This window comes from Microcaecilia unicolor, chromosome 5 (assembly GCF_901765095.1).
Source record: "Microcaecilia unicolor chromosome 5, aMicUni1.1, whole genome shotgun sequence".
Taxonomy (NCBI): Eukaryota; Metazoa; Chordata; class Amphibia; order Gymnophiona; family Siphonopidae; genus Microcaecilia; species Microcaecilia unicolor.
The window spans coordinates 99732362-99752093 of record NC_044035.1 but is presented as its reverse complement, the minus strand read 5'-3'; the positions used below and the strand labels follow the sequence as shown (position 1 = coordinate 99752093).

General features: G+C 42.9%; 1 protein-coding gene across 1 annotated transcript in view; it reads right to left on the bottom strand.

Annotated features, from left to right (window-relative positions):
• The window catches only part of REEP3 (receptor accessory protein 3), a 203091-nt gene extending 184701 nt beyond the window's left edge, over window positions 1-18390 (bottom strand). The window contains exon 1 of the mRNA XM_030203126.1: window positions 18095-18390. Within this exon, the coding sequence (XP_030058986.1) occupies window positions 18095-18126 (32 nt within the window). The 5' untranslated portion in view covers window positions 18127-18390. The remainder of the gene's footprint in view (window positions 1-18094) is intronic.
• Window positions 18391-19732: the final 1342 nt, after the last annotated feature.

Here is a 19732-nt window from a genome sequence, read left to right as displayed (position 1 = left end):
AGTGGGAATTAAGATTCATATGTCTCCTTCGAGCAAAAAGATTAAATATATGCTTAGACCAAGACAGAACAGCTGAAAATATGGCTGAATGGGACAATGCAAACTATTATGTGAAGTGCATGCTTTTGGAAGCTCTCTCAGAGAAACAAGCCATATTAGTGGAGGGAAAAGATACACCAAAGGACATTTTATATAAACTGAGAACTATGTATGCAACTACATATGCAAAGCAGCAACCAATTTGGTTGGCAGAGTTGAATGAAACCAAATTAAGGGATAAAAGTAAATGTAATGATCACATTATGCATCTTATGTCTTCATTTCAAAAGCTAGAACTTTCTGGAATTCCCATGTGTGATGCATTGAAAAGAGCATTTCTTTTTACCTCACTATCAAAGAAGTTTGATGTTTTTAGGTCTGTAAATGAGGCCATTGAAGGGCAATCTTTTGAACAGGCAACATCAAAACTAAGGCAGGAATGCATAATAAATGATTCTGAGGAGATGTGTTCTCAAAGCAAGTCAGAGAGAAATGAAACAAATTTCTTGGCAAAGAACAGAGGAAGGCGGAGCTATGGGAAAACTCCACCCAAGGGCAAGCTGATTTGCTACTCATGTGGAAAGGAGGGACATGTATCTAAATGGTGTAAGGAAACACAAAACACTCCCTCTAGCTCACCTAAGCCAATGGAACTAAAGAATTTTCAAACCAGGAAATGTATGAAGGACAAAGATAAACACAAGGGCTTTCTAATGGCAGAAAAATCTTTGACTATGGTAAATAATAATTCAAATGAAAGTACTTGGATTTTGGATTCAGGGAGCACATGCCATTTAACCAATTGTAAGAATTTCTTTCAGGAAATGTGTCCAGAGGAAGGTATTCTTAAAACTGCAAACGCAGGGACTGCTAAGATCCAAGCAAAAGGTATTGGATTCTTAAAATGCAAAATGTCTAATGAAGTTAAAGAAATTCCTGTAAGTGATGTCTTGTATATTCCCCAAGCAGTTTGCAATATGCTTAGTGTATCTACATTAGATAAGAAGGGATTTGTGATTCATTTTGAAAACAGTAAGTGCACAATCTCTAAAAATGATGAAGTGTATGCTGAAGCTTTTATGCATAATGATGTTTATAAACTGAGCATTTCAGGTGAAGCCTCACATATGGCGCAAGTAAGGAAGAATGATGGTAAATGTAGTCTGGAAATCTGGCACAGCCGCCTGGGACATCGTGATTCTAAGGTGATCCAGGATCTTTACAGTAAGCAACTGGCCACTGGCATTCAGATAAGTGCAGATGCTGGTAAAATGGAGAAATGCATAGACTGTGTTACTCAAAAAGGTGTGAGACCCTCATTTCCTGCATACACAGGAAATAGGAGTAATAAAGTGCTGGACTTAATACACAGTGACTTATGTGGACCGTTTAATATCCCATCATTGGGAAATAACAGATTTGTGCTAATATTCTTGGATGATTTCTCTAGATATTGTGTGGCCTATTTGCTGAAAGAGAAAAGTCAAGTCACAGACATGCTGAAGAAATACGTAGCCATGGTGAGCAATAAATTTGAAAGAAAACCAAAGGTTCTTCAGACCGACAATGGTGGTGAGTTCACTTCACAAAGCATGCGCACATTTCTAGAACAAGAAGGCATTCAGCATATCACAACAGTAGCTTATACACCAGAGCAAAATTCTGTTGCAGAGAGAAAATTTAGGTCACTTGTGGAAATGACCAGATGTATGCTGTCAGATAGCAATCTCCCTAAAAGACTATGGGGGGAAGCCATTCTCACAGCAGTGTACCTACAAAACAGAATGCCAACTAAAGGCGCTGAGCGCACACCACATGAGACATGGCATGGTAGGAAGCCAAACCTGTCACACATAAGAACATTTGGAAGTACAGCATATGCTCATATACCAAAGCAAAGAAGGCATAAGCTGGATTCCACAACAGAAAGGGGCATTTTAGTTGGCTATGCTCCAGGACACAAAGGATATAGAATTTTGAATCTGAAAACTGGCATTGTTGGCATAAGACATGTTACATATTTTGATGAAAACAAAAGGGTTGATAAAGGCTGGATTATCCCAGATGAGCCTTATCATCCAGAATATGAAACTAGAACCATAATAGACATGCCAGTGTATATAAATGCCATACCAAGGCAGATGTCTGAAAGCAACTCATCTGTATCTAACGAGGAACAGGCAGAGGAAACAGACACAGAAAGGATCATTGAAGAAGACAGTACAGTTGGAGAAGGGGAATCAATTGGAGAAGAACTCTCAGATTTTGAGGATGCGGAAAGGTCAGATCAACCTGTTGTCAGACGCTCATCCAGGGAAAACAAAGGTGTTCCACCCCCAAGACTGTCTTACCTAACAAAGTCAGCAGAAGCTCAAGAGCCCTTAACATGGGATGAGATTGAGAAAATGCCAGCAGAAGAAGCTGCTGAATGGCGTAAAGCTGCACAAGAAGAAATTGATGCATTGGATAAAAATAATACTTGGATTCTTACAAAACTACCTCCTGGCAAGAAAGCTATAGGATGCAAATGGGTATTCAAGTTAAAAAGGAATGCACAAGGAAAAGTGGAAAGGTATAAAGCCAGATTAGTGGCAAAGGGATATCTTCAAAAATATGGAGAAGATTTTGATGAAGTGTTTGCACCTGTAGTGAAACACACGACAATCAGAACACTTCTGAGCATTGCAGTCTCAAAAGGCATGCAAGTCAACCATAAGTACATAAGTACATAAGTAGTGCCATACTGGGAAAGACCAAAGGTCCATCTAGCCCAGCATCCTGTCACCGACAGTGGCCAATCCAGGTCAAGGGCACCTGGCACGCTCCCCAAACGTAAAAACATTCCAGACAAGTTATACCTAAAAATGAGGAATTTTTCCAGTCCATTTAATAGCGGTCTATGGACTTGTCCTTTAGGAATCTATCTAACCCCTTTTTAAACTCCGTCAAGCTAACCGCCCGTACCACGTTCTCCGGCAATGAATTCCAGAGTCTAATTACACGTTGGGTGAAGAAAAATTTTCTCCGATTCGTTTTAAATTTACCACACTGTAGCTTCAACTCATGCCCTCTAGTCCTAGTATTTTTGGATAGCGTGAACAGTCGCTTCACATCCACCCGATCCATTCCACTCATTATTTTATACACTTCTATCATATCTCCCCTCAGCCGTCTCTTCTCCAAGCTGAAAAGCCCTAGCCTTCTCAGCCTCTCTTCATAGGAAAGTCGTCCCATCCCCACTATCATTTTCGTCGCCCTTCGCTGTACCTTTTCCAATTCTACTATATCTTTTTTGAGATACGGAGACCAGTACTGAACACAATACTCCAGGTGCGGTCGCACCATGGAGCGATACAACGGCATTATAACATCCGCACACCTGGACTCCATACCCTTCCTAATAACACCCAACATTCTATTCGCTTTCCTAGCCGCAGCAGCACACTGAGCAGAAGGTTTCAGCGTATCATCGACGACGACACCCAGATCCCTTTCTTGATCCGTAACTCCTAACGCGGAACCTTGCAAGACGTAGCTATAATTCGGGTTCCTCTTACCCACATGCATCACTTTGCACTTGTCAACATTGAACTTCATCTGCCACTTGCACGCCCATTCTCCCAGTCTCGCAAGGTCCTCCTGTAATCGTTCACATTCCTCCTGCGACTTGACGACCCTGAATAATTTTGTGTCATCGGCGAATTTAATTACCTCACTAGTTATTCCCATCTCTAGGTCATTTATAAATACATTAAAAAGCAACGGACCCAGCACAGACCCCTGCGGGACCCCACTAACTACCCTCCTCCACTGAGATTACTGGCCACGCAATCCTACTCTCTGCTTCCTATCTTTCAACCAGTTCTTAATCCATAATAATACCCTACCTCCGATTCCATGACTCTGCAATTTCTTCAGGAGTCTTTCGTGCGGCACTTTGTCAAACGCCTTCTGAAAATCCAGATATACAATATCAACCGGCTCCCCATTGTCCACATGTTTGCTTACCCCCTCAAAAAAATGCATTAGATTGGTGAGGCAAGACTTCCCTTCACTAAATCCGTGCTGACTTTGTCTCATCAGTCCATGTTTTTGTATATGCTCTGCAATTTTATTCTTAATAATAGCCTCCACCATCTTGCCCGGCACCGACGTCAGACTCACCGGTCTATAATTTCCCGGATCTCCTCTGGAACCTTTCTTAAAAATCGGAGTAACATTGGCTACCCTCCAGTCTTCCGGTATTACACTCGATTTTAGGGACAGATTGCATATTTCTAACAGTAGCTCCGCAAGTTCATTTTTTAGTTCTATTAATACTCTGGGATGAATACCATCAGGTCCCGGTGATTTACTACTCTTCAGCTTGCTGAACTGACCCATTACATCCTCCAAGGTTACAGAGAATTTGTTTAGTTTCTCCGACTCCCCCGCTTCAAATATTCTTTCCGGCACCGGTGTCCCCCCCAAATCCTCCTCGGTGAAGACCGAAGCAAAGAATTCATTTAATTTCTCCGCTACGGCTTTGTCCTCCTTGATCGCCCCTTTAACACCATTTTCGTCCAGCGGCCCAACCGACTCTTTGGCCGGTTTCCTGCTTTTAATGTATCTAAAAAAGTTTTTACTATGTATTTTTGCTTCCAACGCTAATTTCTTCTCAAAGTCCTTTTTTGCCCTCCTTATCTCCGCTTTGCATTTGGCTTGGCATTCCTTATGATCTATCCTGTTACTTTCAGTTGGTTCTCTTCTCCACTTTCTGAAGGATTGTTTTTTGGCTCTAATGATTTCCTTTATCTTACTGTTTAGCCACGCCGGCTGACGTTTAGTCTTTTTTCCCTTTTTTCTAATACGTGGAATATATTTGTCCTGAACCTCCAGGATGGTGTTTTTAAACAGCATCCACGCCTGATGCAAGTTTTTTACTCTGCGAGCTGCTCCTTTCAGTCTTTTTTTCACCATTTTTCTCATTTGTCGTAATCACCTTTTCTATAGTTAAACGCTAGCGTACTTGATTTCCTAGTTTCACTTCCTTCAATGCCAATATCAAAACCGATCATATTATGATCACTGTTATCAAGCGGCGCTCGTATCGTTACCCCCTGCACTAGATCATGAGCACCACTAAGAACTAAGTCTAGTATTTTTCCTTCTCTTGTCGGCTCCTGAACTAGCTGTTCCATGAAGCTGTCCTTGATTTCATCAAGAAATCTTATGTCCCTTGCGTGTACAGATGTTACATTAACCCAGTCTATATGCGGGTAATTGAAATCCCCCATTATTATTGTGTTGCCCAGTTTGTTTGCGTCCCTGATTTCCTTTAACATTTCCGCATCCGTCTGTTCGTCCTGGCCAGGCGGACGGTAGTACACTCCTATCACTATCCTTTTCCCCTTTGCACATGGAATTTCAATCCACAGTGATTCCAAGGAGTGTTTTGCTTCCTGCAGAATTTTCAATCTATTTGATTCAAGGCTCTCGTTAATATACAATGCTACCCCTCCACCAATCCGATTCACCCTATCACTACGATATAATTTGTACCCCGGTATGACAGTGTCCCACTGGTTATCCTCCTTCCACCAAGTCTCAGAGATGCCTATTATATCTAATTTTTCATTTAGTGCAATATATTCTAACTCCCCCATCTTATTTCTTAGGCTCCTGGCATTCGCATATAGACATTTCAAACTATGTTTGTTGTTCCTAAGTACATCATGCTTAGTACTTGACAGTATTAATTGGCAATCTTTTGTCTGATTTTTATTGTTATTTAAAGATACCCGATCTACTACAATCTCTTTTGCAACCTCACTATCAGGATACTCTATCTTCCCTGTTATGGTGATATCTTTGAATGATACCTTATCCCGAACCATGCTCTTTTGAGCGACTGTCGGCCTTCCCCCCATTTCTAGTTTAAAAGCTGCTCTATCTCCTTCTTAAACGCCGATGCCAGCAGCCTGGTCCCACTCTGGTTAAGATGGAGCCCATCCTTTCGGAATAGGCTCCCCCTTCCCCAGAATGTTGCCCAGTTCCTAACAAATCTAAAGCCCTCCTCCCTGCACCATCGTCTCATCCACGCATTGAGACTCTGGAGCTCTGCCTGTCTCTTGGGCCCTGCGCGTGGCACAGGTAGCATTTCAGAAAATGCTACCCTGGAGGATCTGGATTTCAGCTTTCTACCTAAGAGCCTAAATTTTGCTTCCAGAACCTCTCTCCCACATTTTCCTATGTCATTGGTACCCACATGTACCAAGACAGCGGACTCCTCCCCAGCACTATCTAGAATCCTATCTAGGTGACACGTGAGGTCCGCCACCTTCGCACCAGGCAGGCAAGTCACCAGGCGATCCTCACGTCCACCAGCCACCCAGCTATCTATATGCCTAATGATCGAATCACCAAGTACAACAGCTGTCCTAACCTTTCCCTCCCGGGCAACATTTGATGTGAAAACAGCATTTCTTCACGGAGATATAACTGAAGACTTGTACATGGAACAACCAACAGGTTTCATAAATACAAAACAAAGACAGCTAGTGTGTAAATTAAACAAAGGTCTTTATGGATTAAAGCAAAGTGCAAAATGTTGGAATGAAAAATTGCATGAAATATTGACCAATTTAGGATTTAAGCAAGGTGAAGCAGATAAATGTTTGTACACTAGGTGCACAAATGGACAATATGCATACATTTTAGCTTTTGTTGATGATCTGCTCATTGCAAGCAAAAGTGAGCAAGAGTACAAGGACATTGTAAAGTGTTTAAACCTCAATGTTGAGATAAAAGAACTGGGTAATGTGTCATACTATCTTGGTATAGAAATTGAGAAACAAAATGATGGTTCTTATCTTCTAAGCCAGAAGCAGAAAATAAATGAGCTTATTGAAAGTTTAGGTATGCAAGATGCCCAAGTTGTAAGCACTCCCATGATCACTGATTTTCTGAAGGATGAAACAGTAAGAGAACCTTTACCAGATAACATCCAATATAGATCAGCCATAGGTAAGCTTTTATATCTAGCTACCACATACAGGGCTGATATAGCAAATGCAGTAGGAATTTTGAGCAGAAGGGTCAGCTCACCTACCAAATCAGATTGGACTGCAGTTAAAAGGATGGTAAGGTATTTAAAGGGTACCATTGATTGTAAATTAAAGATTTCAGCCAATAGTAATCCAAAACTAATATGTTACTGTGATTCAGATTGGGCAGGGGATCATTCTGATTATAAATCCACAAGTGGATATGTGTTTATGTATGGAAATGTACAAATTTCATGGGCCAGTCATAAACAAAGTATTGTGAGTCTGTCTTCTACAGAAGCTGAATACGTGGCCGTATCGGAAGCGTGCAGAGAACTGATGTGGATTGAAAAACTTTTGCTGGATTTCGGAATAGCTGAACAGAGACCAATCCAGATAATGGAAGATAATCAGAGCTGCATCCGACTGTCACAGAATGACAAGGTTCAGTCACGCACCAAGCACATCGCAACGAAATACCACAACGTGCGAGAGTTGGCGAAAGAAGGGGTCATCAGTCTACACTATTGTCACACCAGTGAGATGACAGCTGACATCATGACCAAACCGTTACCCAGAGAACATTTTGTGAATCTGCGTATAAAGCTTGGACTTTGTATGAATAAATAATTGCATGACAGTTATGCATGAGAAGGGGTTTGTTGGAATGTAATTGTATTTTTTACATGCATTGCCTGTCACCTATTATTTCTCTGTGATTACTCTGTGACCTCTGATGTGAATTACTTAGAGAGGTCACACAGCTATGCAACTTCCTGTGGGGGTTAGACGCAGCACATGCAGCACATGGAGCACATGGAGCTCATGATCTCTCCTAACCTGAGAGGATCTATGGTGGTGTGAGCATCCATTACCATCTAAGCACATGGAAGGAGCTGATAAGACAAATGTATAGTAATATGTAAATATAAGCCTGTCTGATTATAATCTAACTGCAAACTGTGAGTAAACAGATGTTTTGTTACTTCAACTTTAAAGTGACTCAGCAGTGAATTATTCAGGGGTGAATGAGAGAGAGATGAAGAAAGAAATTAACATTTCTAAAGCTGAAGCTGTGTGTACTAAAATCTGCTAATTATTTACTACAAATAATCCAACACATACTCCTGCCTCCGTGAAGCGGAGGCAGGGATCCCTGCAAGACAAAGCCTGCAGCTCCGACTCTCACCTGGCTGAGGAGATGGCCACCAAAAAGAGTCTTCAATATGAGGTCTTTCAAGGACAGCCGGTCAATAAGTGCCTTGAAGGTGGTCCCAAAAACAGGCCAAAGCCGCCACCTGAACCTTTAATGAACTGAGGGATAAAGACTTATTGAGGCCGTCCTGCAAGAAGGCCAGGATGGATGTCAATGAGGCCGAAGCCACCGAAATGCACGCCGTGGAACACCATGATTCAAAGATCTGCCAGACCCGTGCATAGGCCACCGAAGTGGAGCATTTCCGCACCTGCAGCTTCATGGTAATGACTCTGTCCGGGTAACCCTTCCTTCTCAAACATGCCCTCTCCATCTGCTGAAGAAGCGGGGTATCTTCACATTGTTCCTGCGAGCCCTAAGATCAAGCACTGGGACTCTACAGCATTCTGTGATCTCAGCAAAGGCTTGCTGCGAGAGCTCCCATGCCCCATGTGTCCGCCTGGTCTGCCTGAGAAAGTCTGCCTGCACATTCAAGGTCCCCTCAAAGTGCACTGCCGAGAGGAGGGACAGATGCTTATCCACCTAGAGGCAGAGAAGAGATGCCTCCTTCTCTAGAGGAGCTCTCTTGGTGCCCCTGCCTGTTGACATATGCAACCGCAGTGCCTTGTTTATGAACTTGAGGTCAAGAATGGGGCAAAGAGACCCGCCCTTCTTGGGCACAATGAAGTAAATGGAGTAACAGCCCAGACCACACTTCGACGGCAGCACAGGCCAAACTGCCCCAGATGTACCAACTCAGTGATAGCGGCTTTGCAGGAGTAAATATCCGCCAGTGGGCGTGCAAATGAGTTTGTAGCCGTTTCAGATAACCTCCAAGACCCATTCATCTGAAGTAACCCTGGCCCATTCCCCTTGAAAATGGTACAGCCGTCCCTCTATGACCGACAGGGGATGGACCAGGGCCCCCATCATTGGGAATCTCTTGCTGCGGGCTGCCCTTGAGGGGCTGAGGCTGGAGGACATCACTCCCCCCATTGAAAGGGCTGTGATTTCTACTGAAAACGAGGTTTCTGAAAAGACCCGGAATGGCCTGGATGATAACGCTTCACCTCCCTGAAACAGAAGTGGGACGGACCACAGCAGAAACCTGCTTTAGACCTGTCCTCAGGAAGGCACTGAGCCTTGGAGTCACCAAGAGCTTTAACGATCTTTTCTAGGTCCTCCCCCAAAGAGCAGCTTACCCCAAAAAGGCAACCTTGCCAGGCATGACCAAGGCCACATCAGCAGTCCAATGCCATAATCAAAAACAGCGGCGAGCCTTCACCTCTACAGAAACTTCCTTGGCTGACGCCCAAAGGAGATCAAAAAACAAATCTGCCAAATACTCCAGACCAGAGCTGGCAAAAAGCCAACTAGCTCATCCATTGAAGATGCCTTCTGGACCCACAAAAGACACCCCTGGGCTACATAAGATCCACACACTGATGACTGGAGGCATAATGCCACCACCTCAAAGGACATTTTGAGGGAAGATTCCAACTTCTGATCCTGTGGGTCCTTAAGAGCCATGCCACCTTCCACTAGTAATGTGGTCTTTTTAGTGAACGCCGTGACTAAGGAGTCCACCATGGGCAGCCTCAAGGACTCGAATCCCCGTTGCGCTCCTCACCTGGTTATGCTTCGGGGGGGGGGGCGCGTTGGCCAGCGAGAGCTGGGGTCTTGGTGTCCTTGCACCGGGTTGGGTGGCATGGTGCTGGTGGCTTGATATCCCTGCGCGGCACATGCTGGCATCGTCTCAGGGTGGGTGTGCGCTCTTCTGGGCACCTTGACGCGGCGGCATTCTGCTCAACGTGTTTTGGCTGTGGCTGCACATCTTTCGCTCTGCCCCCAACGTCCGACATGGCCCTTTAAATCTCTGAGTCTTAGCGCTTCGGCAACGCTTCTCTAGGGAGTGGTGTTTTCCTGAGCCTGTTCCCAAGTCTTGCCTGAGACCCGAGCCGGCTTGTGACCAGTATCTTCTACTGAGAGTCCTGCTTGAAGCCGAGCCAGATTGTGACCACTGTCTACTACTGTGGGTTCTGTATGAGGCCCGAGCCCCATCTGAGACCAGTGCCTCCTACTGTAAGCCTGTCTGACCAAGCCCAGCCTGGGACCAATGCCTTCTACTGTGAATTCAGCTTGAGACCCGAGTATTTCTACCATTAGTCTCAGCTCGAGACCAAAGTCATATTTGAGACTGGTTCACCTCCACTGTGATTTCCTGCTTGAGACCTGTGCAAGACTAGATCTTCCCCCTAGTGTGATTAAGTCCCACTGGCCACCTGTACCTGGGGACTCAACCCCTGGGGAATGGCGGCTGGTTGTGGTGAAGAGAACCGGTGTTCATTGGTAGTCCAGACCCTTCTGGGGCTGAACCAAGAACTCACCTCCTTTCTAGTAGCGGTCCTCATCTGGACCGCAACAATCCCATTGTGCTGAAATTAGGGCTTTCATGGCCTCATGAATATGAAATGACATTGGGGGTCTCTTGGTCCCCGACATAATGGAAGGAGCATATGGTGTTCCAGACGCTGACTCTGGGAAAAATAATTAAAAACCTCAAATGCCTGGATAATAAGAGCTGGGAACTCAACTTTTCAAAAAAAAAAAAAAAAAAAAAAGTCTTGCCGCCGTGGGGTCATCCCCTTCATCTAGTGGCAATTCTACCTCCTCAAGAATATCAGAGGCCGCTGGCGGGAAAGTTGGTCGTCCTCTGCGTCCGAAGGCATGGAGACCAAGTCCCACAGAGCCTCAACACATGGCCACTTAGGCAAAAGTGGCTGTGGAATGGCAACATACAAGAGACCAGAGGTTCCCTTGTGTGTTTCAACAAGAAGGCTTTGTACATTAAAAGCAAAAACTCAGGGGCAAACGAGGCACTACATATCCCTGAAACCACTGCCGCTTCCCCCCACGAATCCAGTCTCCATCAGGGCTCAGACGGGTAACTGCTGGAGCTGCTGCCCCAATGCGGTTGCACACAGCGAGAGAGAAAAATGGCGCATGCAGGAGCATGCCGAAGGCCCAGAGTTCCTGCCAAAATGGTCTCCAGCACCTCTGCTCTCTCGCCCGGTTGGTCTCCCAGCTGATGGCAAGTGCTGCGGTCCCTACGTGCCGAGCCACAAACATGTATCACATCCCCCCCCCCCCCCCCAAAAAAAAAAAAAATGCTGATCTCTGGCTCCCACACCAGGAGCAGCATTTCGCCAACTCAGACAGCAGCATCATTTGGGTCCTGCTGATGGCTAAGTTTGACACCCCCCCCCCCCCCTGATCCCAGCTACTGCACAGCACTCCCTCATTGGTTTGTTTATTTGTTTTTTCATTTTAAATCGCTCAACAGTTGTCACCTACCTTTTTTAGCTTTTTTTTTTTTTGGTAGAGGCAGGAGAGAAAGCTGGAGCCAGACATACAAGGCACAACAGCCAAATGAATCAGAACGGTCGGTGGGTGAAAGAGAGGGAGGGGCCTAGTACCACCCAGGTATACCCTAGGAGCTTCAACTCGCGGAAACCTCTACCCCAAACCAGGCTCTACTCGACCTGGTGGATGGGAAAGGAACCAGATCAAGTCAGAGCTGCATGGTTATGACCCTCCACCTGCTAGATAGACAGAATATTGGCGTTAAGGCAGCTGCAGGACCACATATACCAAACCACTGATGTTCTATCTACCCCCACCTGCTGGCAGAGATACATAACCCACAAGGCTCTGGACTGATCTGTGGGATGCCATGGAAAGAACATTATCCCAAAAAGCTTGGGGACTATCCAGGTATGTTTTTGTAAATGTGAGATGAGCACTGATGTTACTCTTGGATAGCAGCAGTTTCTGCCTTTCTACTCTCCCATGCATCCCATTTTTACCCAGTCTCTTTCTTAGTGTGGAGTCATGAACACAGACCATAGCTGAGGATAGAAAGGCCTGCAGTTCTTTGGATGTTCTTCTGGAATGTCTTTTGACCGAGTTGTCACTGTGCCCTTGGAGTAATTTTGGCAGGCTGGCCAATCCTGGGAAGATTTACCACTGTTCCAAGTCTTCTCTATTTGAATATAATGGCTCTCACTGTGGTTCGATGGAGTCCCAGAGCTTTAGAAATGGCTTTGTAACTTTCCAGACTGAAATTTCAACAGCTTTTTTTCTCATCTCTTTTGAAATTTCCTTCAATTGTTGCACAGCATTCTTGAAGCTTTATAGTGACTACTTTACTTTCATGGTAAGTTTCAAAATATAGTGAGGTTTAGATTCAAAAGGGTAGGCTGCAATCAGCTGAATCTAATTACCAAATAAATTTGGTTACTTAAATAAGGGAGATGTTACTTTTTCATGCTGGCAATAAGAATGTTGGATAACTTTACCTTAAATAAATTAAATAATTTATGTTCTTGTGTGTTCACTTAGATTCCCTTTGTCTAATATTGCATGTTTAAAGGTCGGAAATCATTCAATGTGTCATAAATACAATAATGGAGAAAAATCAAGAGGTGGTAGACACTTTATTTAAATACTTTTTCATATCACTGTACATCTTTTGGAGTCAGATTTAAAGACCAACTCCATCAGGGTAGACCTTAGTGCAATTAGTGCATATTTATTTTATTTACAGTAGCTTGATATACTGCACATTGCAAAAATTGTGGTTAATTATAAAAGCCCAAGCAAGGGCAAAGAGAAAAGAAGAGAAACAGAAAAACAAAAAAAAAAGAGTAATAAACATATCACTCTACAGACTTCAGTTGCTCTGTGTATGCAAGGCTTGCTTCTAGTGAAGCCTCCCATCAAGCACCCGCAGTGTTTTAACCCAGACGATGAAAGTTCCTTTTGAGCCACTTAACACCTGTCCGGTAGAACTATCTGATCTGGAAGGTTTTAGTAATTTCAACTTGTAGGGCGAGTGAGCTCCAGGCCCTAGAAACTGATCTACCTTATACAAGATTTTTCAACAATCCAAAGTTCCTTCTTATCTTAATCAGTCTGTTGTCCTACCAATATTTTTCCTAGACTGCACACACTGCATTATGAGCACACCTTGGACTTCTATCCAGAGGAAATTAAAGACACTAAAGAAAGTCCACCTAACTTTTGGTTGGGATGGGGACTGATGTCAGCAAACACACACTAACTGGCTACTAGACTGCCTTTCCTTCACTAGGTCTAATTCAAATGTCACGTCACAGCTTATAAGATCAGAACTGTAGCAGAGTTGGTAGTCTACTTGAGGTTAGTTTCTATAGAAGAGATTTGAAGACCTGCAACAGGGACTTCTGTCCACTCATTTATATCTCATTATTACTTAGAGCAGGACTGTTTGTGTGGCTGAGTACTGCAACACACATTTTTTTTCTCTTTTTTCATTCAAGGCAACTCTGTAGCCAAGGAGTTGTACAATTCTGAACATGAGTGGAGGTGGATTGTCTTCATGCTTAATTTCATAGCCACACCCCAAAACAGCTCTATATTAAGTAAATAAGACTACACCTTTGTTCCCAAATATACTTTCTGCTTCTTGGATTAAAAGTAAAAGGTTCGGTGATAGATGACAAATATCTGCTTTTCCTACCCATTAATAAAGAAAAAAAAAAAGAGAGAGAGAGAATATAACTGTGGATGGCAGAATCCATCAAGAATGTGAATTTCCCTTACATATACACTATCACTAATTTCATTTCATGAAGTGGCATTAGCAATTCAGAATAACACAATGTAGCCAAAACTTTTAACACTGAACAATATTGCACAGATTCTGTCCCTAGGTTCCATGGAAACCTGGTCTTAACTATTATATAACCAATATTAAAATGTATTCTCCCTGGTAATGAATTATTCTCTAGAGCAGCTATTGAAATCCACAGTACAGCATTTATTTTTTTTTAATAAATGTATTATTCGTTATATAATCTGTAAAGCCTACACCTATAATCATGTACAACTATAGATCCTCTGAAAATATCCCGGTAGTACATGCATTCTAGCCACAATTAAGTAATCCTTCCCCTTAATGCCAAAATGTCTTATGACAAGGCTCAATAAATCCTAGGCGCCAGGTTGCCATGGCGACTACAAAAAAACTTTTTAAAAAATTGGACCTGGTGCCTAAGGTTTGCAGCTAGCATGAAACATACCTTTTCTTCCTGGCAGGCAACCTCGTTCGTTTCAGCCAATTATTTGCTGCTTTCCTTGCCCGGGAATGAAAGCACCATCTCATTGGCTGGCAAAAGAAGCAGCTGTCATTGGCCAGCAAAACAGCCAATGAAGCACTCATAAGAAGTCTCTGTAACCCACTGAACAGTGGTGGTTTTGCAGCAGCGATGACAGCGAGGTCAAGAGAGTTGAGCAGCAGACTGAGGCACCAGCCAAAAGAGAAGATAGGAGTAGCGGTTTTGCAGCAGCAGCTACCTGACTATGAGAAGAGAGAAGCAGCAGACCGGGGTACCAGCCACTGGAGCACTGAGGAGAAGAGATGGTACCAGCCAAACAGCGGCAGCAACCTGACTACAAGGAGAGAGGAGCGGCAGTAACCCAACCATGAGGTCACCAGACCAGGATACCAACAGAGCAGACTTGGAGCAGCCAGAGGCCTCTGGTAAGGCTCTTTAGTTAAAAAAAAAAAAAAAAAAAACTAAGATTGTTTTTTTGGGGGGGAGAGGGCAGGTGATGAAAGACTACTGTGGAATTTGGAGGGGAGTGAGAGGCCACCTTGTGGGATAGGGGCACTGGGCCATGAGAGATGGAGGGCATCACGAGACTGTTGTGTGAGATTTGATGTGTTTTAAGAAAGAGACCCTGTGTGGGATAGGGGGCTGGGCCATGAGAGAGATCACTGTGCAGGATAGGGGAGCTAAATGAGTGAGAGAGTTCACCCACTTTCAACAGCCATAACAACTTTAGAAGAAAGGAAATCCTGGAAAGATTATTTAAAAAATGAGAAAAATATAAGAGAGACCCTGGGATCCAAGTGAGTACGACAAAAAATGCTCAGACAACAAATGTAGAAAAAAATTTATTCTGAATTTATTGAAATATTTCAGCTTTAGGAAATGCACATTTCCGATATCTTTCATTTCAGTCCCTATGTCTCTAGTATTGCTATGCATGCAGTGTCTGACTTGAGATTTTCATTTTTACCCCTTCATACATTCTACTCTTCCTTTGGTCTAATTAAAATATTACATTTTGTTTAAACATCAAAAACTGCTCAGTGTGTCACATGCCAACAATAGGGAAAAAAAATCAAGAAGGGGGCAACAACTTTTATTACATTACTGTGTTCACTACTGTTTAATACCTTTTTTGCATTTTCTATGTTTAAACTGATTCTGTAATAAGTAGTTGTATATCATCTTGGGTGATCCATAAGTATGTATAAATAAATAAATAAATAAATTATAGTTGGTCCAAATCTGGCTCCTAGAGCCTAAGAAACTTTGTTGACCCCTGTTTTACAATAATATCCAGACTTCGGCACGTAAAAAACAGTTTTTCTCTGATATCACAGTATGTTTTCTTTCTGTTCTTGCATACACGTTTCCCATAAAGGGGTATCCACCTTAGCACAGTATTTAATGCTTAAGAAAATAAAAAATTATTTTCCAATCAGCTATTATAATTCAACACTTCAGATAAGAATTTTTAAACATTAATTTGAAAAACAAGGGTCTATGTTTTTGCAATGAACTTTTTAGTCCAAATTACCATAAATTACCACAAAAAAGGAATTCAACTAATTTTTCTATTCCCATTTTAGTTCAGCTTGTTCATTACTTATATTCCACGCTATTTAACAGAAACTTAAAACAATCATCTTTCCCTATCATGATCTATACATATAAAAGTACTAGAAAGCAGAAATTAAAATGAACCCCTTAGGTTATGTACTAAATAAACTACAAAAAGCAAAACACTTTTCTTCTGCCTCCTCTACCATTCTAGGTAGATGTGCAGAAGGCCTGGGTATTGATTTAAATATGGGAACTTGTCTGCTCATGTTTAAGATCTCAATCCTAGTCTCATCACTACTCTCTGTTTATCCCAAATATGCTTAATCCATCGCAGTACTAATCTCTACCACCTCTGCCAGCATACCATTCTAGCCAAAATGCAATGACTTTGAATTTCTTCACTTTATTTATTTAGATTCAGCTCACACTTTTTCTTTCACCTGTAGCTAGCACTGTTTCACTCACAGAATTTAAGTAGTTCTTTTATTAAAATGACTTAAAACCTGCAAAAAAAATCCACCAATTAACAGAACCAAACACCTTCACACATTAACTTTACAACACTGCATTACATACATAATGCTAGACCCATCAACTTTTCTCCCCCAAGTACTGACTTAAAAAATATTGTTATGGATTCAATAAACCTCAGAAAGTAATTTAATTTAGTTCATTTGACTGCATATTTGCACAATTCATTACTTTATACCAGGAGTTCTCAACCCAGTCCTCAAGTCACACTACTAGCCAGTCAGGTTTTCAGAATATCCACACAGAATGGTGGTGATGCATGCACATTTACCTCATGCATATTCATTGTAGATGAGAATCCATGCTTTATACTGTTTATAAAAATAACCCCACTTTATAGCTTATACTTCTGTCAGCTCAAACAGAACTACCAAGTTACGCAGATCCAGCAGAGATTTTTTTTTAACTTTTGAAGTACCCAAAAGTAGTATGGTTTTTAAGATTTCAATCTAGCTTCCCTATTTCTCACTCCAGTGCTCTAGCCCAGTCGTTCTCAAACCAGTCCTGGGGGGCTCCCCAGCCAGATAGGTTTTCAGGATATGCACAATTTATGAAACAGATTTACAAGCACTGCCTCCACTGCATGCAAATCTCTCATGAATATTCATTGTGGATATCCTGAAAACCTGACTGGTTGGGGAGCCCCCCAGAACAAGTATGGGAACCACTGTTCTAACCATTAGGCTATTCTTTACATCAATGCCACAGGTCTCACCAGGATAAGGTGCCCTAAATTCCTCAAGTGGCCTAAAGACTCTCTCTTGGAAGTGGGTACCTTAGCAACTGTACATACATTATTTAAACAGAAATACATTTTGTTACACCTCCTGCCCTATACTGTCACTTCCCAACTCCATGTCATCATCCCCAGCTATCTCCAATCTCCATGCTCAAAGGTACAGAAAGAGAACCATCGGGAGAGGCAGAGACATGAAAAATAAAAATATGGCATCAGGAGGCCAGAAAGAACATCAGCACTGTGGAAAAGTGAAAGGCAACGTAATTGGGGAGGGGAATAAATATTTAAAGAGATGAAGAATTGTTAAAGATGTTACAAAATAGAATACTAAAATATACTGATACGAATTAAAAAAAAAAGTAAAAAATAACAAATGGGGTTACTTGAAACTGAATCAATGAGCCTGCCAACTTTTCAAAGGTTTATGCAATCAAGTGGCAACTCTTTTTAAAAACTATGCATAGTTCTATGCTTAAAACCCTCTAATATATCCTGAGCCAGGTCTTGTCCTATTGGACATATGCACAAACAGTGCCGCCGCCCCGAAAAAAACAAGCAAAGATCTTCTAGTTTTGGTGCAACTTCCCATACAGCTCTCCCGATGCAGCTGTTTTGGTTCATTATTTTTATATTTGGGCGAGGAGGTGGGGGAGGGGACGAAAACTGTGCGACAATAAAGCGGTTCAAAAAGCAAAAACACGGGGAAAAATAAACACCACAAAACAACCACCACCTGCCTACAGTAACTTATCAGTGTGTGCAAGACGCCGGGTGTCCTGTCCACCCCTACGCGGCTATTCGGTTCCAAATCAAAACCTTCATCCGAAACTATCCAAATACAACTTACACAACGGCTCTTGAGATCATCCACGACACCATTTTCCTCCCCCTCGCCGCTGCGATATGCTACAGGCTCAAGGTCCAGGCCTCGGCTCCCTGAGGAAAACTTTGCAAGCGCCCACGGCCACCCGAACTGCCACACTAAGCCCTGAGCAGCCGCCGCTTCGCTTTACGGGGTGTCTCTGCAGAAAAGTCTGTGTCGTCACTTGCACTGCTCCATTGACAACCTCCGTCTCTCCGCCGCCCAACCCCACCTTCCCCCTTTTCTTTCCCGGCCACCTAGGTGAAAGTTATGGCTGGGAAAAGTCCCAATGTAAGCGTGTTTCTCATTGGCTGTCGCTATCACCTCTTGGTTGGCTAAACAATGCAAATCCCGTCCCACTCCAAGTGCGTCAGTGGATACAGTAGCCAGTCTCTCATTGGCCTCCTGTTTACCATTGTTTCTTGCTCCGGCCTTTAAAGCTCTTTCCTTATTGGCCCGCTGGTTGGTCCAGATGTGATATGTGTCTCTCCAGGATACACAGCGGAAAGTGGTAACAAAAAGAAACAAAAAAACATATAGGCTACCTTTTCATTTGATTGACTGGATCTTGAAAGCTAAAACTCCCTTTCTCAGCCGGAATGGACTGAGAAAAAGATAATAATTATTTACCAGAAAATGTTAGGGAATCACAAGTAGCGAAAGAACGCATCCCATCCCATGGCTTTGGAAACGCTTTCCAAAATAAATTTATAGAAGTGAATGTTGAGTGCCTTAACTTATATTTCTCAGAATATGCTGCACTTGATGTAGGTGGGAGAGGTTATATGTGAAGTGTTTAAGTAGCTTCCCTTCTAAGTACACCGGCTCACTTGAGACCCTGGTAAGTAAGCACCACAGACTTTCAGATCCTGGCTTGGATTCTCCACCTCCTTGCCTGGTGTATTATGAACAAGCTTCTGTAGACACTTCAGATACCATAGTTGTATTCCAAAATATGTTTCAGTTAAAGCAAATAGTTCAGTGCTAACAACTTAAATTTCAGTTTCATGGTGTACAGGTATAAAATCAGATTATTTATTTATTAGGATTTATTTACCGCCATTTTGAAGGAATTCACTCAAGGCAGTGTACAGTAAGAATAGATCAAACATGAGCAGGAGGCAATTAGAGCAGTAAAAATATTCAAACAACAATACAAAGTATGGCATGGTATACTACTTGCAATGACAACACAATCCGCCTTATTTTTGAAAGAGAAAGATGCCCATATTTCGACCCAAATCGGGAGATGGGCGTCTTTCTCCCGTGGGCGCCCAAATCGGTATAATGGAAAGCCAATTTTGGACGTCTTCAACTGCAATCTGTCGCGGAAACAGCCAAAGTTGACAGGGCGTGTTGGAGGCGTGGTGAAGGCGGGACTGGGGCGTGTTTATCGGACGAGGAGGTGCCCTCGGCCAATAATCGAAAAAAGAAAGGCATTTTTAGCGTGAATTTGGGTCACTTTTTTGTACCCTTTTTTTTCACGAACAAGTCCCCAAAAAGTGCCCCAACTGCCCAGTTGACCACCAGAGGGAATCAGGGATTACCTTCCCTGACTCCCCCAGTGGTCACTAACCCCCTCCCACCAAAAAAAAAAGAACTTTAACAACTTTTTTTGCCAAT